The sequence below is a fragment of the Gadus chalcogrammus genome, chromosome 1 (assembly GCF_026213295.1).
Source record: "Gadus chalcogrammus isolate NIFS_2021 chromosome 1, NIFS_Gcha_1.0, whole genome shotgun sequence".
Taxonomy (NCBI): Eukaryota; Metazoa; Chordata; class Actinopteri; order Gadiformes; family Gadidae; genus Gadus; species Gadus chalcogrammus.
In genome coordinates this window covers 5,728,019-5,749,951 of record NC_079412.1, presented here as the reverse complement: position 1 = coordinate 5,749,951, position 21,933 = coordinate 5,728,019, and the positions used below count along the sequence as shown (strand labels likewise).

Here is a 21,933-nt window from a genome sequence, read left to right as displayed (position 1 = left end):
TGTGGCGGTCTCTTTGGCTGAGGGGAGACCCCAGACCCTGCCCTGCTGCCAGCGGCGTCACCGGCCCCATCCACAGCCTTCCTTCTGGACTTGGCGGTTTTCCTAGAGTGACACAAAGTACACAAACCGGTCTATGATGGACCCCCAGGGCCAATTATTTTGATACAGCAGAAAAAGAAAGAGCAATAGAGAAAATAAAGATGTTATACAAATTAGAAGAAAGAAATTAAGAATGAAAACTAAAGGAAAGAAATAAAGAATGAAAGAAAGTTACATTGTTTACAGAGAAACTGTGGATTACAACCATGTATTACAGTAAGTGAGGAAATATACTAATAATAATAATACTAATAAAGAGAGAGATTCATGGCTGATAGATTCTTGGTAACATCAGGAGAGAAAAAAGTAATCCCGGGTTGAGAGCTCAACCTACTCCTTGGTGGCCTCCAGGAACATGGCGATCTGCCTCTTGATGTAGGGCTCTCTGAGGATGAGCTTCACATCGGGACGCTCCTCCGGCCTCTTGCACAGCATGCTCCTAATCAGCTCGCCCAGGAGGGGGTCGTACTGACCCGGCATCTGAGGCAGCTGGCGGCACATCCAAGGGAAACCATGAACAATGAATAGTCAAACCGTGACAGGCTGCATTACATTATTAACTCTGCGTTATTCATTAACGCCAAAGCCCAGGGGAGGAGGGAGCAGGGAGAAAAGGGAAGAAATAAGGTAACATATATTGGTCAACATTTCAAAACTATTTGTTTCTGGGCATTGTCAATCAGACTAAACTAAAGCTGAACATACGTAACACATTATTTACCTTCCCTTGTACAATGCGGTAAACCAGCGAGTTCATATCCTTGGCATTGAAGGCGTGCTTCAGTGTCGACATTTCATACACACAGCATCCCAACGCCCATACATCTGACTGGGGACATAAACATCATATTGTATGAGAGACAATCATCCAGATTTTGATACAAATCTAAAAACTCATACACAATATGTCTAATCCACATTTATCAAACAATATCTTAATAACACAATAACACTTAATGTGTGTACCCATTAAAGAAGACATTTATGCACCCAGTTAAGAGGCGCCCTCAGCCTCTATACCTTGTGATTATAGGGTTTATTGGAGAAGAGCTCAGGGCTCATGTAGTACGGCGTTCCGATCAGGGTGCTGGCCATGTCGTTCTGGTTCTCCAGGACCCTCGCGATGCCCAGGTCTCCCACCTTGATGATGTTGGTCTTGGTCAGGAAGATGTTCTGGGTCTTAAGGTCCCGGTGAAGGATGTGCTTCTCATGCAGATACTGTTCAATCAGACAGCATGCTTAGAAACATATTTAGAGGAAACACATCTTATCTGACTTTTTATAAAGTACTATTAAAGCAGGGGTAGTAGTTATGCAGCAGGGGTGTACAGGAGTGATTTAGAAGTTATTTTTTTGGTTTATGCAATAACCCACTTCACTGTAATGTATAAAGTACGCCACAAGCTAAAGGCCTTTAGGATATAGCCTACCTGGAGTGCCATGGCAATCTGGACAAACCACTCCACCACCTGCCTCTCAGGTAGGAGGTCCCCCTTCTGCTGCTTGAGTCTGTGGTAGAGGTCCCCGCCCTCACAGAAGCCCATGACGATGTATAGCTGGCAGTCCTCGCCCTCCCAGGACTCCCGGTAGGTCACGATGTTGGGGTGCCGCAGCTGGGACAGCAGCTTGGCCTCCTGCTCCGCGGCACGCCTCTCCCGCTTGGTGGACTTGGTCAGGTTCAACTTCTTGATGACGTACTGCGGGCGGATAGGGGGGAGGGAGCAGTCAATGAACCAGAGGAAGCAAATCATGTTGATTCAGGTTGGATCTGCACATTTTCAGGTATTACCACTATGCTGGATGTAAATTCAACGTTAAAAGCCATTTTCGAAATTATTTCAGTGTTGTCACATCATTATGATTGATGGTGCTGATACTGTATGATTGATGGGTCTGATATTGTATGATTGATGGTGCTGATACTGTATGATTGATGGGTCTGATACTGTATGATTGATGGGTCTGATACTGTATGATTGATGGGTCTGATACTGTATGATTGATGATGACGTCATCTGGAGTTCAAGCTCATTCTAAACCAAGATGGTTTGTTCTGTCTAGACACCGTTCTGTCATGTAAGTGCAATTTATATATATATTTATATTAATTGATATAATTCCAGTTTTTGACCTGTCTGGGAGATGTCAGCCAACACAGCGTGTTGTTAATCATATTCTACAATGTGCAGATGCTAGATGAGCAATGATCCTCGAGGTATATATAGGTATATATCTTTGGTTCTTACCTGTTTCCGATCTGCTCTGTGTTTCACCAAGTTCACTTCTCCATAGCTCCCTTTCCCCACCACTCTGATGAACACATAGTTATTCATCACTCCTCGCAAACTGTAAGGAAACCGACCTTAAAGTTGATTCACAGTCCAAATAAATGCAATGGCTCTCCTAAGTATGTATAAGTACAATTGATAAAGCGCGTATGCATCATTGCGAATAGGATTTACTCAATCATCTGTCTGCCTGCAAGTCTTCAAAACACAGGAAGTGTTCAGTCTCTCGTTTTCCGTCACTAGGCAACTGGTTCTGCATGGCCACGTTGGCTGGAGGGGCTTCAAGACACAAATACAAGTCTTTACTGGTATTGCGCCCTCTAGGGTCCACACGTAGAACCGTTCTCGGGGGTCGAGGAAAATCCATACAGGATAAAAAAACCTCGTTTTGGTACAACCTCTTTATCAATTAAATTCAAATTCAAACTAAAAAAAGCTTAATTGGCATGAGTAACAAACATATACATTGCCAAAGTATAAAACCCTGATTACAAAATACATATCAGATATTACACTGTTAAATAGTCAATATAAAAAAAAAAAAAAAGTGGGATCTTATAACATTTCCGGTATCTCCTATCAACAAATAAATTAAAGATACCATCTAAATACCTTTTTTTTCTTTTAAACTCTGTAGCACTTTGAGATTTTTTTTGCTCTACAAATAAAATTTATTATTTGTCTGTTTATGGGGAGTTTGAGGTCTTTCTCTCATCACAACAGTTGACGAAGGCGTTATCATCTCGCAACGGATAACCGCGGCAAGAGAGAGGGAGGGACTTTAGATCCATGGGTTTAGGGGTGGGAGAGAGGTAGGGACTTTAGATACCTGGGTTTAGGGGCGGGAGAGAGGGAGGGACTTTAGATACATGGGTTTAGGGGCGGGAGCGAGGGAGGGACTTTAGATAAATGGGTTTAGGTGCGAGAGAGGGGGAGGGACTTTAAATGCATGGGTTTAGGTGCGAGAGAGAGAGGGAGGGACTTTAAATACATGGGTTTAGGTGCCAGAGAGAGGGAGGGACTTTAGATACATGGGTTTAGGTGCGAAAGAGAGGGAGGGACTTTAGATATAGCCTATGGGTTAAGGGGCGAGAGAGAGGGAGGGACTTCCAATAGTGATGCTCGTTTCCGTTAACTGTTTCGTAGTTGCTTTGTCAAACTTTTTGTCAAAACTATATATTTATTATCCTTGTCCTGTTGTTTGAACTCTTGTCATGTTCCTATGCTTCTCGCTTTGGAGAGGGTTAACAGGCGTCCATGCCGCTCTAAGAAGTACGAGACAGGCAATTGCGTTGAGGGGTAATGAACAATTCCGCCATAGAATATGTAATATTTACAATATATTACAGCGTTTACATCAATTATCATTCAATCCTTCTTATGAAGATATTCATGCATGGCAAATTAGACATAATGACACTTATTAATATTACAAAGTAATACTTAGTAATATTCATTTTCTTCCCTTTTCTGCTCTGATTGTGGAGTAGGCCCTACTATGCTAAATATATGTTCTTGAATTTGACTTGGAAATTAACCTAGCTTTGTGACAATGACAATGTAGCTTTGTATCTCAGAACAATATCTTCACAGTATCTTTTTGTTTAAAGGGAAATATGATTCTGATGTATTAGCAGCCTTGTTGGTCAGCCATGGACTGAAAGAGCCAAGTATGGCTCTGTAGCCACATGGTTCAAAGGCACCGGGGGGTGTCTCCTAGGCATGAACTTCAGGCATAAAGTAAACCATCTGAACTCCAGATACTTAATTTGCTTATCTGTTGTGAAGCTTATTCCATTACCATTATGTCACAAGATAAGAACTGTGGAGTTTATGGACCTAGGTAATAAACATTGTGATTGATTGACTTAATCCAGGGTAGGTCTACTTGTGGGTAACAGAAAATCAATACACAACATTACAGGGAACACACTGATGCAAGGAAATCTAATCATCTAGTCTCGGCATCATTGATTTCAATATCTGTGTAGAAAGGAAAAAATGGATACACTGTGTAGACCCAATGAATTGAATCACACATGAGGGTAAAAACAGCAGTCTGCCCCATATATGCACTGACAAATGTACCTGTCCTCCACAAGATGGTGTGGTTAGTCCCGTTTGGCAGTCCACCATGTGGTTGTGTGTGCACAGGGTAAAGCACTCAACATTAGCCAAGCTAATATTTGCAGATGGTTAGACACCAAATAAATGAAGAATTGAGACATTACATAAAGACCTAGGTAGATGACTACCCTTCAGTGCAACATTGATGTTGGCAATGAATATAGAAATCAGAGGCACATGCAATTCGGGTTCAGGAAAAATCATTTAACTGAAATGGCAACCTACTATCTCATTGAAAAAATCAAAACAAATATTGACAGTGGGAGCACTGTAGGTGCGGTATTTTTTGGCCCTGAGCAAAGCATTTGATACAGTTAATCATAGCGTTCTGCTCTCAAATGTGTCCTACCTCACTGGAAGAAAACAATGCACCAGAGTTGGGGATAGTACCTCATCTTTCATTGGCTGCTCTGTTGGTGTCCCGCAGGGCTCAATTTTAGGACCTCTGTTATTTAGCTTATATGTAAATGATCTGTCACTTGTATGTCCAGAAGTTGACATCCAAATGTACGCAGATGACACGGTCATCCTCGCACATGGAAAGAACAAATGTGAAGTGGCAGCCAAATTAACAGAAGCAATGGCCAAAATATCTGATTGGTTCTCACAGTCCGGCCTGACACTCAACATCAGTAAAACAGCATGCATGTACTTTTACAATAGAAAAAATGGAAATCAGCCCGATATCATTGTTATTGGAGAAAGGATCCAGACTGTTTCAAATTTTTAATATTTAGGAATAACTGTTGACTCACAGCTCTCATTTAAGAAACATGTGAAGCAGGTGTGTAATACAGTCTAATTCAATGAAAGGAATTTTAGGCACATTAGGAACCAGCTCCCTCTGATGCAGCAAAACTTTACATGCACTCCATTATCCTTTCACACATCTCATACTGTTTTACAAGATGGTCACAAACTGGAAAAACACTTTCTCCACTGCAAACACTTTACAAACAAACACTCAAAGCATGGGACAAAAAATCATTAAGATATCATAACTGTAAAATAGACATAATCTCATGACCTTTGAAAGTTTTGTGTTTCTTGCTGATGTATGTTTAGTTTACAAAATAATGAACGATTTGGCCACTCCTCCGTTGAATGAGTTTGTGTCACTGCGCTCAGACAATGGAAGAAGAACTAGAAGGTCCAACAGAGGGGACTGTGTAGTACAGCACAGATCCACTGAGTTTGGCACATCCGTATTTTCAGTTAGAGCCACAAAGTCTTGGAACTCAGTACCAAGCGAGATAAGAGAGTGGAACACCTTTGCTGGTTTTAAATGTAAGATGAAGTCATGGCTGAAATTAACCCAAGCATTTACCCATCATGCATAGACTGTTGTCTCAATGTTGTGATGTCCTGTTGTTGTGGTGTCCTAATGTTGTGCTGTTGTTGTTGTTGTGGTGTCCTAATATTGTGATTTTATTGTTCGTATTGTGTTGATGTGTTTTACTATTGTATAATTGTGTGTTATTGTTTTTTATACTTCAGTGTTAAGTTTCTTTTTTGACATAGATGTTATCCTCTGTTTCCTGCCCAGGGACTTCAGATGAAGTTTACCGTTAATCATTTGGTGGAATGATCATATGTTTTGATTTTGTTCTTAAAAATAGCTGGAACAGTTAAACAACCATATCGTTGTTATCCTATGGACAGCAAAATCAATAGAAAGACCAGTCAATTCTTTAATAAAAAATCAGTAGGCCAACTCTTTTTATGAATTTCAATGCGTAAAGAAAATATGGTTAAGGTTTCACCTTTAACTGTGAGTATCCATCCATGCATGTACATATCCAGAGATGTACTTATGTAGTCCAGCCTAATATAATTATTATCATTATTATTATTTTAGTAGTATTATAAGGCCTGTATAATCAAAATGAAAAAAAAAAAAAAAGTCAGGTAAGAGTAAAACGTCTAGGTTAAATAAGGGACATCATAACTTCTCATCAAACAAAATAATTAAAATTATGTATCTTAGAAACCACATTGCCAGCAGAAAGCCTCTTGTCTACCTGTGCGCCGCCCGAACGCCGGCGGTGATGATTGGTCACTTGTGTATGTGTGTCGCCGTGTGACGTCACGGGGAGTGCTGCTGCTGCTGCTCGAGCGGTTGTCCGGTGGCTACTTTGAATCACGTTAGGCTGGAAAAACGGGATATATGCCCAATCTGGCAACACAAACCGAAACTAGACAGACCTACTCGCGCTCACACATGTGCTCGCTGTGGTTGCTATGACGACAGCCAGAGCTACAGCACAAAACAGCCAATCACAACTGTCCCTTAGCAGCCAATCACAATGTAGCCTACGCCCATTCAAGCGTACAGCCAATGATATTGTGTAACGTAATCAGCAGACGACGGACCCCGAGCCGATCTGGTAGCCGAGCCAATATGGTACTTACACCGGTACTACAGTTCCTCCGCGAGCGCTCGGAGTTGAACAGATAGACTCTTCCTCGAGACTCGACCTTTGAGACCGACACACTGCAGGTAGGTCCTCTTTACATGGCTGACACTCGAAATGTAGGAGGTTTTGGTTCAAATTGTGTAATTTGTATTCGTAAGGAGAATCCATTATTTGTATATGAGCGTAATGAAGGAAGACACCGAAGGGGTTTCAACAATTATTCTGAATAAACAGTGTCCAGCGGACGGTGGAATCAGAGAGCGCAGCTCTAACTCTTTCACATCTCATTGGACTATTGAGCCTGAAGCCAACTTGGGAAAAAATGTAGTTTTGCTGACCCGATTGACATAATGGATGCTATTAAACAGACTAGAACTGAAACCCTCCTCTTTATCTACTCTATCTTCAGCTCAGCTTTCTTCTCTTCACCCCCCCCCCCCCCGTATGTTCATGTGTTCATGTGCCCCCGCCATAAACATTGGACCATTAAGGAGAGTTTACAGTTAATAGTAAAGGATCGTTTCGCCGCAGCTTACAAGGAGAAGTCCGCTTATCAACTCATAAGCTTGCTTTGAAAGGAGATTTGTCCTGTGTCACTTACACCCTCATGTCCTACGAGAAGGCTGTGCGGAATCACACTGGTTATAGTCGTGGGGTAATTTAGGCACCCAGTCAGTCAGCCAGCCAGCCAGTCAGTCACCCTGTCAGCCACTCAGTCAGTCAGTCATGTCAGTCAGCCATTCAGCCAGCCAGTCAGTCAGTCAGTCAGCAAGTCAGCCAGTCTGCCAGCCAGTCAGCCAGCCAGTCAGTCACACAGTCAGTAACTCAGTCAGTCAGCAAACCAGCCAGCCAAGCAGAGAGACGGCAGATGTTTTGATGTTGACTCTGATATTGAGGGGAGTTATAGCACACAGATGCCAAATGGTTAAGGGTAAGTAGAGTAGGGGACGTGTTGGTTGGATTTCTCATAGTTATACTTATAGTTATAGTCAACGTGGTTGTATTACATATGTAATAGCTTTTTATATTCTTCGTAGTAGTATTATTATTGTTATATTATTATAATTTCTGAATGTTTGATGTTGATGATTATAATGTTAATGGTACTGAGGGTTAATGGGGGAAATGATTTTAAAGGTTATTCAATTATCCAACATGAGTTAGAACAGAGGGATTTGGGTGTACACATTAAAAGGCAATGGCAACTCATTTCATTTGGCTATCAACGGCTTCATTTAAGCTAGGCTTTCAAAAGTGTTAGCATCTTGGATAACATCACATTTGTTATGATGATGACACTTTATATTCCGGATAAAAAAATGACGTTCCCAGCCTCATTCCGTCTCAAGAGATGCCAACAGAGACAACCGGTTCAAAGTATGGAAAGTAACAAAGTATGGAAAGTTACAAAGTGTGTCAAATTACAATCAGACTTCCATGAGAGGAGGGGGCTTGAGTCTTGTGCTTTATCTGTAATCTTTGTGTACACTAGGACAGCAGAATTGATCAGAACTTGGCAGGATTCAGAGCCACGCGACTGCGTAGAAGTTAGGATGACTGGGGCTGGGAGGGTAGAGAGATCCAGAGAGCATGGCTCACAACGATGTTCATTTGCAAATGTGCACCACAGCTGATCCGCTAATGGGATGCTAGGGTAATTTAAAATGAGAATTTGTAATCAAATGAGTACGTAATCAATTGTGAAATGTATAGTACATAAAATCCTTTTGATATTTTGATGCATCCTTTTCTTTTCTTAAAGTCAAATGAAACAGTTGAGAGAACAACAACTAAATAAATAAGAGGTTATCTCTATCTGCTGGCAGCTCTCACCTTGTGTGTCTATTCTCTATCTCTTTCCTTCCGCTTTTCATTATACACGTACTAGCCTGCTGCCAAGAATATTAACTAACCAACAACTGATGTTTCCTTTAGTAAAACAGGTTTACGTTATCAAAACACAATATCCAGTTTTGTTCGCTTTTGTTGTTTCTATCTTCTTGCTAGAAGCGTTATCCAAGCAACGTCACCCTGCTTTGTGCTCAACACACTCAACCGGTCATAAGGCCACATTTGACTTTACAGCACGTGTGTGTTTGTGTGTGTGTGTGTTTGTGTGTGTATTTGCTCTGTCCATCGTGCCTTCACAGGAATGGGAAACCAGTGAGTACCGTGAACTATACCTCGGAGTAGGGGAATGCTGCATGTTATGTAGAACCTGTAGAGAATGTGGTAATGTTTTGCTTTCTTGCTATGGTCCTCCCCAAGCGTTCTGTCCCGGTTGACTCTTGGTTATCTGATGGCCTCACTTTGTTTGTCCCCTCCTTCCACTGGCCCCAGCTCATCTCCTGAAATTAGCAACAAGGTTTATTGTGGGCTTCATTGTTCGCCCTATACCGCATGACCGCCTTTTGTCCTATCTCCTGCTGTTTGAAGACCTACCTGCTGTTGGCTCTCCCTGCCTTCATTCCTGTCCGTTGTCTACACTTCTCTGCTTTAACTTTTGGGAGTGGAGAGCTGCTTGTCTAGCTTTGAACTTCAACTTGCACTGGGTTTGCACTTTGTGCAGTGCCAGTTGAAACAGAATATCAATACGAGGAATCCAAAGCGTCCAGTGTTGAAGTAGGTTTACATTATCATCTAAATTACGTTACTTAAATCCCCCGCTGTAATGAATGCATGTATGATAGTCTATTAGCACTTATTCATGTGTTGATCACTAATCATGAGGACCACACACGTGCATGAATATTGAAGTTTCTCCTCATGTCTTCATCTAAGTTGAGAGGAAACTGCAATCTTCAGTCACTACGTCACATACCGCTCACAATATTGTTTATTGTTATTAGGGCGGATTATCTCACACCTTTGCATTTTGTTTGACGCAGCACAAACAATTTGAACTTGAAAAGGATTTGTTGGGTTTCACAGACATAAATTAGCATCCGCTTTGATGCTCAGCCGTCCTTTCCACTTGACTCCACTCTTACAGGTCTTAAATATGACTAGTGAGTCGATCTGTCATTTTACAGTACAGCATGGCCATTAGAGCGATGGAGAAACAGCTAGCAATTGATCCTTTACGTCCAGAGAACGACAACAGTGGGATTGAGAAAGCACTAAGGGTTAATGTTACAGGGCACTTTGTGTGTTTGTATGTGTGCGTGTTTGCGTGTGTGCCAGCTACAGATGAGCAGTTTCCTCTATGACCGTGTGTCAGTCCTTTGACACATTTCACTAGACTTCCTCCTACCACTTCCCTCCACCATCACTTTGCATGCTGCGTTGCCAGGCCTCATTTAGTCGTTGTTTTCCCTACATTCTCTTTGTTAGCATACTAAACCGTCAATGGGAGGATTACATTTCAACCTGGGGAATGTCCTGCAGTACATGAGAAGCTTTGAGCTGGGGTGAAGCTTCTGATACTTCCTGTTCATTCTGTCTTCTCGCACGTTGTTTTAGCTTAGACAGAAGATACCATCTAAAAACAAGCAGTTTGTCATGAGTCCGTCCCAAGTTGTGGTGATAACTATCTTACCGGGAAGAAAAATACCCTCCAACAACATTTAATTATATAAATTCCAAAAGCCTTAAGGCGTAAATAATTATTTGCAGTCTAATGGTGGCTTTGTTTGTCAACATAATTACTACAGCTAACTGTCAGAACTGACTTCCTGATTTCTACTTATTTGCCTTCTACCTTAAACTGTGTGTGTGTGTGTGTGTGTGTGCGTGTGCGTGTGCGTGTGCGTGTGCGTGTGCGTGTGCGTGTGCGTGCGCGTGCGTGTGCGTGTGCGTGTGCGTGCGTGTGCGTGCGTGTGTGTGTGTGTGTGTGTGTTAGGGTGTGAAACAAATAATTTAAGGTGACAGCATCTGTCACAGTAGTTGACTTTGCAAAGACAACCTGTGGCTAAGTAAACCATGGCGAAGCCACAAACTCCATAATGGTTAAGATATGTTTGATTTCTGTGGCAAACTGAAAGGCAAACAGTGAAGAACAAATGAACAGAGCAAACATTCTCCACCCAAGCGGTTTTCAACCCAACCTTTTGATTTCCATGGAGATCTCTGCTGCCGACCGCCGTGGCGATGGTCCAACCCAGAACAATGTGTTACATCATCCACAGATAGACAGACTGGGAAGTTGCTAGGCAGGCAGCAGGAGTAGGGGAGTGAGGAGGACTGATATGAGCCAGGCTATTTTAGTCCGGAAGGATTGTGTTGGCCACGGTTTACGGGCTTGTACCATCATGGCTGCAATCTCCCCTGCTCTCTCCCACACAGGACTGTGGGACACCCCAATTCATGCTAAGTCACATCAAGGAAATGCATTCTTTCATTGGAGAATGATCAGCCATAGTCAATGAGCACAACAATATGAGCTGAGGCTTTCCACACACTATGGCTGCAATATTCCTGAAACTATTGTTCATATTTCATCATATTTGTTCATATTTGATTAGGGGTTTAGATCATTTGTGTTTATCACCCAGTGATGTGAACTGAAAACAGTCAAAGAGAAAAACTATAGTTTTAACACAAACGCCTTCACTTTCTGCAAATGTTCCAGTTATTTTAAAGACGTGTTGTTTGTGATAATGCATGATAAACAAATTACAAATACATGCTTAGTTAAACCACTGATGTCATAATTTTAGAAAAAATGATAATTGCTTTTTGCATGCCATTACAGTTTAGCTAGAAGAACAGGACCTGCTAGATGCTTATGACACCTGAGATCCTTTTTAATTAGTTTACACACTTGTGCTTTTACATGCTTGTTCTGATAACTGGTTTAGTAACATTCCCATACTTTTCTTTGTTTTTTTTGCTTTATTAACTTGCTTCTCATTCTCATTGCAGAAAACAATTCAAAATAATAAGTGTTACCTTATTTATTAATTAAAATGTGTACAAAATGATAAATGTATATTTAAAATGTATACTCTAACAAAAACATAAAAACAAGACTATAACTCATTCGTAAGCAGCTCTTGGCTGCTTGACCCTTAAGCATTGTGGTAAACACTGTCCTCTCCTCCCTTCCCCCCCCCTCCTCCTCTCTGTCTCCTACTCTCCTCCGCCCCAGTATTGCAGCCGAGCGCCACAGTAAGAAGATGCCACTGGGTGATGAGTGCCATGACTGGAAAAAGAAAACCACGGACGTGAAGGAGAACTACGACTTCAAAGACGTGCTGGGAACGTAAGTGGGCCACATTGAGCAGAGCCTTCAGCAGCCTCCTTCTGCTGCAGCTCTGGAGAAGCTCTGTGGGTGTACAACCTGTGTTTACACCATTTATTATGGGAACCGTGTACTTGATTAGCACATCATCCTTTGTTGAACGTGTTCACTTCCTTCAACGACTTCTGCCACTATAGTCAGTCATACTTCGTCCTAGATACACGGAGTATCACCTCAGAAGAATGGTCCCTATCAAGCTTTAACAGCCTACTGGAACAAGGCCATGTTACATTGAATGAAAGAGTCGTAAGCATGGTTTACTGTGGACAAAGGCTTGATAGAGAGGAGGAGGATTGGCCTTCCAAATTATTTTGAGAAGAATTCCTTTCCACCACGAAGTGATGAAACCTCAATAGTACACAAGAGATATACCTCTCAGTAATTGCAGTGCTATACTAGGTGAAAGGCCCTATAGAATTGTTATATCGGTCAATATGTTGAGATTTGGCAGTTCATAACTTTTGGGTTTTCTGTGGTCATCATTTACAAGAGGGGAATTTCAATTCATGTACTCTATCTAATCCTCCCTCACATATTCCTGGCCTATATCATGAGAGAAACATGAATTTGTTTGTGTGTGCGTGTTATCTCCAAACCTCTCAAGACAGAAACTGTGCACGAGAGTGTGGGGTTTTATTTTACGTTGGCGATACATGATCTTTGGCTCAATAACAATGGAGTCCCCTGTGGCCCACTAGGTCCTTCCTTAGTACGGAATTCTGGGACTGCTGACCATGAGAGATGTGTGATTTGATCTCTGACCCCAAAACTAGTGAACAGTTCTATGGTGTCCTTCTCCCAGGCAAGGTCTTTACAGACAGAAGAGGTTATGTCATAGAGCACTGCAGATGGCCTCTCAGTGGTACAGCATAGAGCTTCTGCTCTTGAGGCGTTTGATCATTCATTCCTAGATCCTCAACAGTAAAAGGTTAATAAGGCATAGGCTTTTCTGTTTATTTGCCATTCCTTTGTGCTGTTATCCAGAGCCACCTATTCTGTTAAATAATTTGAATAAGGGTTTAGCCATCTTGGTTTAGTATGCTTCCAGTTAGACTGCAGACAATTTGGACCAACTAAACAAATATTTACGTGGTGCAAACATTATTGGGCAATTTTCACTGGCAGTTCCTTCCTCGTTTGTGAGTTTGTTTGTGCGTGTGTGTGTGTATGTGTGTGTGTGTGTGTGTGTGTGTGTGTGTGTGTGTGTGTGTGTGTGTGTGTGTGTGTGTGTGTGTGTGTGTGTGTGTGTGTGTGTGTGTGTGTGTGTGTGTGTGTGTGTGCGTACGCACGCAGAATAAAGTATACATTGTATATTTTCTATCTATATGATTATAAACTAATCCCTATTAGAGGGGCAATCAAAGAAGAGAGTATGTTTACAACACAACCAAGTTAAGCTTATTAGAGATAGGGTTAAAGTTGATGACTGCAGGCCATTTCATGTGTGTGTGTGTGTGTGTGTGTGTGTGTGTGTGTGTGTGTGTGTGTGTGTGTGTGTGTGTGTGTGTGTGTGTGTGTGTGTGTGTGTGTGTGTGTGTGTGTGACTCTTTGATTGCCCCTCTAATAGGGATTACTTTATAATCATAAAGATATAAAATACAGTATGTATACTTTATTCTATATTACAAAGGACTTGATTTCAAATGATTTACACTCATGATGTAGTGCAGTATATGTAGGGGTGTCATCATTGGTCAATTTCTGAGTAAGATCGTCTTGGTCTCACGACTCACAAGACTAGTGGTTTAATAGTAAATAGTTAATGTCACCATTGTGATGCCTCCATTTTTGGTAACGTTTCTGGTTAAAATCGATCTATTACTGTTTCCACGTATACCTTTGTAAAGTTTCTGGTTACCTTTGTAACGTTTCTGGTTAAAATCGATCTATTACTCTTTCCATATACCTTTGTTTTATTACGATCAGCATGAGAATCTCACCGTAGTCTATACAGAACACTCACATTAGCGTGTGTTATATGACATCTCAAAGCTAATTTTTCACACCACTCTGCACAACGTCTTGTGTATCGAATAGGCAGTATATGTAACATTAGATGGAACAGTAAACGGGAGGACACTGAATTCAATGCTATTTTTTCACAACAATCCCATGGTGCAAGGTGTCCTCCTCAACCCAGTTTGTGTCCTGGATGCTTTGTTGACAGCACCCTGCATCTTTTGTCTAAGGCTTATCCTTATGAGGAGTATTGACCTGTCATCATATGTCAATACAGGATGTGTATCCAAGGAGGCGTCTTATTTTAAAACACCCTAAAGTACACATAAATAAATCCTTGTTGAATCAGGAATTAAGAAGTGTTTATTCAAATGGTCTCCGATGATAAAGGGATGGTCATGTGGGAATGCGCTCAAAGGGACAGGACAGGGAATATGGTGACACCTGATCAATTCATCATCAGATTAACTCAAGATGGAGTCCTTATCTTCAGTGTGCAATTTCCCCAATGCACCTGTATGTAACAGTGTGTGTGTGTGTGTGTGTGTGTGTGTGTGTGTGTGTGTGTGTGTGTGTGTGCGTGTGTGTGTGTGTGTGTGTGTGTGTGTGTGTGTGTGTGTGTGTGTGTGTGTGTGTGTGTGTGTGTGTGTGTGTGTGTGTGTGTGTGTGTGTGCGTGTGTGTGTGTGTGTGTGCGTGTGTGCATGTGTGTGTTGTACCTAATGTATATTTGAACCTATACGTCTTTTGCCGTGTCACCCCTTTAGATTGCCTTAGAATCTTCCTACCTGCCTTTGTCTCCTCCAACACCCCCACCACCCCCCCTCCACCACCGCCCCTTCTCCACCACCCCTCCACCCCCCCTCCTCCACCCCCCCTCCTCATCACCCCTCCACCCCCCCTCCTCCATCACCCCTCCACCCCCCTCCTCCATCACCCCTCCACCCCCCCCCCTCCATCACCCCTCCACCCCCCCTCCTCCATCACCTCCTCCATCACCTCCTCCACCAACCCTCCTCCACCACCCCTCCTCCTCCACCGCTCCTCCCCGTGGTGTCAGCAGTGTGGTGTGGTGGTGGAGGAGGTGTTTCAGCCTGTGTGGTGTGGTGGTGGAGGAGGTGGTGTGGTGGGTGGAGGAGGTTAGGTTGGTAGGTTAGGTTGTTTGTGCAGAGAGCACCGGCTCACCACATCATTCATCTGTGTGCCATGCTCATTTGCCATCGCCCCAATGGTTGTCCTGGAAACAACAGGAGACACTTTCCATAATGGACTCAAACAGTCACTATGGAAACAAAGTTTTTTGATTTGCCAATAATAATCCAGCGCCTGTTGCGGCTGCATATTTGGGCATAGTGTAAATTTGTGTGTGTGTGTGGGGGGGGGGGATTAAGCCTTCTTTCCTTCTTCTGTGCAGGGAAATAAACCAAACATGCACATACAAACACACACACACACACACACACACACACACACACACACACATACAGTCTCATACATTCTAAACATCCGAATAGAATAGAGAGGGTTCTGGTCTGTGAAATGGTCTTACTCTCAGATGTTTTGCCATGCTACTGAGGATGTAGAGATGGTGGTTGCATGTGGGCAGGTGTGATTGGTTGAGTATTCATGGCTGAACATGTAAATATATTCCTATACATCTCAAACTTCCTCCCCTGACTGAGAGCATGGATTGTGTTTCCACTACTCACCTCTCTCTCTCTCTCTCTCTCTCTCTCTCTCTCTCTCTCTCTCTCTCTCTCTCTCTCTCTCTCTCTCTCACTCTCTCTCTCTCTCTCTCTCTCTCTCTCTCTCTCTCTCTCTCTCTCTCTCTCTCTCTCTCTCTCTCTCTCTCTCTCTCTCTCTCTCTCTCTCCCTCTCTCTCTCTCTCTCTCTCACTCTCTCTCTCTCTCTCTCTCTCTCTCTCTCTCTCTCTCTCTCTCTCTCTCCCTCTCTCTCTCTCTCTCTCTCTCTCTCTCTCTCTCTCTCTCCCGAGATAAACAATTATATCGCATGCCGACCTATTCCTACTGGGAGTCTGGTTTGCTCTGCTAGGCCCCAATGTGTCCCGAGGCTATATGATATGCAACTCAAATAACTTCTTTGATTGGACTACATCCAGGGGGCAAGAGCGAATCAGGGCTGCCCATTGATCCTGTTCATGGGTGGAATCAATTGGTCACATAGAGGGTTATATAGCTGGCCATCTCTTGTAAATGTAATGCAAAAACACCTAAGCCCTTGGTTTAAATGTAACGTCTCTAAAGGAGAAAAAAAATACCCAATTAGGTTTGGTTTCAGTTTCAGTTCATATTGAGATCTTAACCTTGCCAAGCACATTCCTTTTAACAAAGCACATTGCTTATTACACCCAATTATAGGTGTCTCTCTGTAATTGACAGCATAAATCACAATCAAATCAGGACCTCAACTTTGATATCCGGAAAAGTTCTCCCGTGCTCAGTTGACCACTCTCTCATTGAACTGCCAAACCCTCTAAAGGTCCCCGCCAATGGGGTGTTGGAACGGCACGAAGTGCCACATTTTAGGAAGGGGCTCATGGTCAAACACACTTTACGCTGGTTAAACACGGGTCCGTGTGAGCTGTCTGGGTTGCTCTTGGATGTTACCAGGACCAGGCTAGTTAGTAGAGCAATAGGGAAGGTGTTGAAATGCGGACACTGTTGGTAGTGGTTGTTTTTCTCTAATCCCCTGCAATCAATGGCTGTGATGGATTGTCCCACGTGGTGCCTGTCATCCTGTGTGACCTAGTGCCTCCATGCCTCGCAGGTCCCATAGCTCGCTATTGGGCTCCTGGATTGATTTGAGAGGAGCACAATGTTGGCACTGCTGGTGGGGGGGAGGGGGTTTGGGTAACATGGAGAGATATATGTTTATAGAATGGGGCAAGGGGGTGATCGCATGAAAATAATTAAGCCTCTTAGCGGAGACAGGACAGGACTTTAAAAATTGGAAAGTACAAAATAATTGGAAGGCAGACAGACTGAAGAGTCCACACATCCATAATTCATGTACAGAAACACACAGACGTAAGGAAACAGAGACATGAAAGACATAACGAGATCACAATCATCATAGTTATAAACTCAGATGACAGGACTCTAACCACTTAGGTAATCCGCTAAACCGGTTATCATGTATCGCCAACCGGTTATTGACCGATCCTCAGTCTGCATGCTCTCTCTCTATGTTCTCTGCGGAAATCTCTCTATATCTGTTTTCTTGATCTCTCTCTCTCTGTTCTCTGTAGGTCTCTCTATCTCCTTATATTTCTCTGTTCTCTGTAGGTCTCTCTCTCTGTTCTCTGTAGGTAACTTTATCTCTCTGATCTCTGCATGTCTCTCTGTTCTCTATCGGTCTCTCTCGGTTCACTGTAGCTCTCTCTCTGTTCTCTATAGGTCTCTCTCGGATCACTGTAGCTCTCTCTCTCTCTCTCTCTCTCTCTCTCTCTCTCTCCCTCTCTCTCTCTGCCAGTGCTCTTTTCTCTTAACACACAGACATATATGAGATCAGCCCCTCTAGATGTCAGAGGCTTTTTCTCCCTGCAGGCCCGGTTCTGTTCCTTTTGGACACCAGATCCTCCTAAACCCTCACTTGTGTTTGAACCCAGAGTTGTCTTCATGGCCCCACAGCTTCATGGTGATTAATGGCTTCATCAGAATAGTCCACTAACTTGCACTGCTTTCTCATGCAGAAACTTCTCAACAGAATATGTGTGTTAATCACTAACCATAAACGTAGTGCCAGTATCTGACGGTTCTCATCCGAGAACGAGGTGAGATCTGTGTGCTTCAGCTCGGTTTCAGAGGATGTGAAGTTTCACATGTCTGAAGTAACATATTTTGAGGGTTATTTCTAACCCTAACCCTTATTAAATAATTATACACTATTATTTTTCTATTATGTCTTTTCAATTGGCCTAGTATTAAAAGAGCAACGTTTTCATTGAGGAACTGGAGTTAACAAGCATATAATGTAAATTTCTACGTATTTTTGATTGTTTATGTCGACTGCCTAGTTGGCTTTGCAGAGTTCAATGGTTTCTATCTCACATGAGCAGTGGCCCGATCAGCACCACATCAGGTCGACTTATTGAGTGCAGGAGAGGGTGGACCCAGTCTGGCTGTTTGGAGCTCCAGGGTGTCCCTGGTAGAGCTCTGGCCTCCTGGCCCACCCTCCCTCTCTCTGAGGGCCCTCCACTGGTGAGTGAGTGAGTGTGTGTGTGTGTGTGTGTGTTTGTGTGTATGTTTGTGCGTTTGTGTTTCCATAGCTGTGCGTGCGTGTGTGCGTGTTTTGTGTCCATAGATGTGTGTGTGTGTGTGTGTGTGTGTGTGTGTGTGTGTGTGTGTGTGTGTGTGTGTGTGTGTGTGTATCTTGTGTGAGTGTGCACATTGACAACTTGAAGCGATAAGAGATGCATATGAAATTCAATATGAAAGAATATATTAGGAAAACAAGAAGAAACATTTGAATGCGTCTACATTTACTTTCTCAGACCTCCAGAGTATAGTACATGTAGTACAAATAGATACTTAATAATATAAATATAGTGTACTGAGTATAGTCCAAAGGTGGGAGACGAGCCACAGGTGTCACATGTGGATGTGCATACTAAGATCGGATGTTAAACATTTACAAAGGATACTTTTTATTTTGTCAATGATAAACATTGACATGGGATACTGTAATCTTTGCAAAGACATGGAAATATAGAATAGCTGTGGCAAAGGTAAATAGACACTAGCGCATGGACGAAATTCTATCCCAGAACATATGATTTAGGATCATCAAACCACATGTTTTTCTTTATAACAAAAACTAAAAACACTAATGCTGACCGGAATTTCAGGCACTAAATTAACCACTTTTGAACCAGACTAAATCAATAGAAGTTACTTACAAGAGCAAAAAAGTTGCTGACATGAAATAAAAGAGGTAATTACATTTTCCTCTTCCCCATCGTGGCCTTTGACCAGCCTTTGACGTGGCGGTCACAGCAGGTGTAGGGCTGGTTGTTCTGATGCAGCCAAGCCAGTCACCTGTGGCCTACACATCAATTAACCCCAAGGGTTTGATGGCCTTATCAGGTTAATAATAGCAATGGTATCATCTCGCAATCTGCAGAAGTTGAGGCCTGATTACTCCAGCTGTTAAAGTTGGTCCTTTACGTTTTTTGGCCGTTTATGAAACGTCATTGGCTCTTCGTCAATCTGTCACCACAGAAGAATTACGAGGTCCTCCAGTACAATGTTTTGGTCATGTGATGTGAGAAGCAGGTGAGTCAACATCCTGTAGCTAATGCTGCTATTCAGAGTGTGTTGATTGAAGCCTACACAGCATAGTGAGATGTTGTGTCAAAAGGTTTGGTCTGGGATATTGAATTACCCAACTTGGTGTTAGTGTGACATTTTCCTGAATTGCTCTCAGAGGATTGATTAAAATGAGGAATGCAAAACCCTAAGCCAGAGGTTTGTATATGTTCTGAACAGCGCCGGTGTTGTTGTAATACTTGTGCGTAACCATGACGGCGCAGCACTATGGCGTTGTAGGTTTGGGTTGTTTAGTCTGAAGAAGGAAATGTTGGGGAGCAGCTGGCGCTCCCAGCAGGAACCAGTGCACAGAGCTGTTCCAGTCCATCTATTATTCACCTCTCACTCTCTCCCTGACACCCTGTCCACCACGCTGTCTTGTGTACATGGACGTAGAGGATGTATAATGTACATTTGCCCCCCTGTTACCTTGGAGGGATTAGCCCCAAAGTTAAAGATTCTGAGGACGAGATTCCAAGTTCTGAAGAATACCAATCTTCTTCAATCTTTTTTCTCTGAAACTCTTTCTTTCTGTTTACTTCTCTACAAATAGAGATCAAGGTCACGTCAAACATATTTAGAACCACAAGTTTTACTATCCATGGAAAAAAGTTATTACGCACCACTGAATGAATACAGTTACTCAGAGCAGTCCATATGTGGATCACAGATATTATGTATTTTATTGCCTCTTGGTGTTATAGTACGGAAGAGGATTAGGGCCACACATAAAAAAATAATTAAGTTCGGACTTTATTCTCAGAATTCTGAGAAAAAGTCGGAATTCTGACTTTAAAGTCAGAACTACGGGTACCTGTAAGGACCAACCTCTGTGGGAGAGACACTTTGCTTTATGCAGTAGGAGGAAGAAGAAGAAGCCATTTCGTTAATGGAAGACCTAAAGGTGGGTGAAACTTGCATCAAAACAACACATGTTCCAGTTTCACTCACCTTTTAATCTTCCATTAACGAAATGGCTTCTTCTTCTTCCTCCTACTGCATAAAGCAAAGTGTCTCTCCCACAGAGTTTGGTCCTCACAGGTACCCGTAGTTCTGACTTTTTTCTCAGAATTCTGAGATTAATGTCAGAATTCTGACTTTAAAGTCAGAACTATGGGTACCGGTAAAGGACCAAACTCTGAGAATTCTGACTTTAAAGTCAGAATTCTGAGATTAAAATCAGAACTATTTTTTTTCTTATGTGTGGCCTTAATCCTGTTCAGTATTCTAGAGCTGGTTGGTTTTAAAGGTATAATAAGTTCTGCCTTTAGGGGCCTCTCATCAATCTTTTTTTGGGCCACATATAGCCCTGGAATATGTACTACAGCGTTTCTACAGCTAGATGCGTCTTTGCAATGAGTCCATCCTTACGGAGAAATTCCTGCCACACTAGGAAAACAGGGGGGGGGGGGGGGTATCGTTTTCATAGGTGTGGGCATGGCACTCCCATCAGACAGTGTATCTGATGGGTGTTTTTTGGTATTTCTGGCATCCCTCAAACTGAGTGGTGAACTCCGGATTGGTTGTATTAATGAATTCGGCCAGCCGTCTTCTCTGCAGGGAAAAGCCAACAACAGCCCTTCCTCCCGCGCATGATCCTGTTTTTATTCAGAGTGTGGGGAGAGGAGGGTCTTTAGACAGCGGGTTTGTTGTTAGTGCGTTGGAGAGAGAGAGAGAGAGCGAGAGCCAAGCAATGTGTTGGTTGAAGATCTACAGTGAAATACGACTTTACCAATTTTAAAAAGAAAGGAATTATTCCGTGTATGGGAAACAATATTGACCGCAGATGGCTTTTTTCCTCTCTAAATATATATATTTATATTATAAAAGTAAAGCTTATGTGAAACACTGCATTAGCTTGGTAATTTGTTGTGCCACCAAATCAAACTGACATTACGTATTTCCTGGGTCTGAACATTGCTGTAAACATTAGGGGTAATGTTTGTATCCCACTCAAAATAGAATAGGTCTGGTCATTTTTTGGGCGGAAATGTTTCTACTTTTCACTATAAACTACTGGTCATCTCACAAATCGTAGATGAGCATATTCGAATTTACCGATCATGTTGCGATCTGTAAGCATGTGACTGGCAAAGAGAAACTTGGCCAACATTGTGTATAGCCTCTGTAGAAAGACACGTATTAAAATCCCCTTCTGAAAGATTCATCCATCTGCACAAATGAGGATTCTCAATGGAATATCTCTGCAATGGAACAGGACACCAGGCCGAACTCCGCCCCTTTCGGTTCTTGGTTTCCTGCCAAGACTGTCCCGCCTCCCCCAAGAGGTGCTATCACAGAGGACTGCTGGATCAGATTAACTAATGAATTCATTAATAGGAGTCATAGGAATGATTCATATTCAGCCATATTTACATTCATATTGATCTCTTCTGTTCATTCATTCAATTTAAGTGTTGTCTGGTGTATGTTTCCTCTGCTTAATTTGTCGGTAGACAGTAGAGCAGAAAGGCAT

At 42.5% G+C, this 21,933-nt stretch overlaps 2 protein-coding genes across 2 annotated transcripts in view; one reads left to right on the top strand and one right to left on the bottom strand.

Moving 5' to 3' along the window:
• The window catches only part of LOC130391912 (serine/threonine-protein kinase Nek4-like), a 2,752-nt gene extending 123 nt beyond the window's left edge, over positions 1-2,629 (bottom strand). The window contains exons 1-6 of the mRNA XM_056602253.1: positions 2,346-2,629; positions 1,530-1,796; positions 1,120-1,317; positions 821-928; positions 434-588; positions 7-102 (exon numbers count right to left, since the gene is read on the bottom strand). Coding sequence (XP_056458228.1) covers positions 7-102; positions 434-588; positions 821-928; positions 1,120-1,317; positions 1,530-1,796; positions 2,346-2,432 — 911 coding nt within the window. The 5' untranslated portion in view covers positions 2,433-2,629. The remainder of the gene's footprint in view (positions 1-6; positions 103-433; positions 589-820; positions 929-1,119; positions 1,318-1,529; positions 1,797-2,345) is intronic.
• A 4,277-nt stretch (positions 2,630-6,906) lies between these two features.
• LOC130374474 (calcium/calmodulin-dependent protein kinase type 1-like) overlaps positions 6,907-21,933 on the top strand; it is a 30,991-nt gene continuing 15,964 nt past the window's right edge. Inside the window, exons 1-2 of the mRNA XM_056581296.1 lie at positions 6,907-7,014; positions 12,021-12,134. Coding sequence (XP_056437271.1) covers positions 12,049-12,134 — 86 coding nt within the window. The 5' untranslated portion in view covers positions 6,907-7,014; positions 12,021-12,048. The remainder of the gene's footprint in view (positions 7,015-12,020; positions 12,135-21,933) is intronic.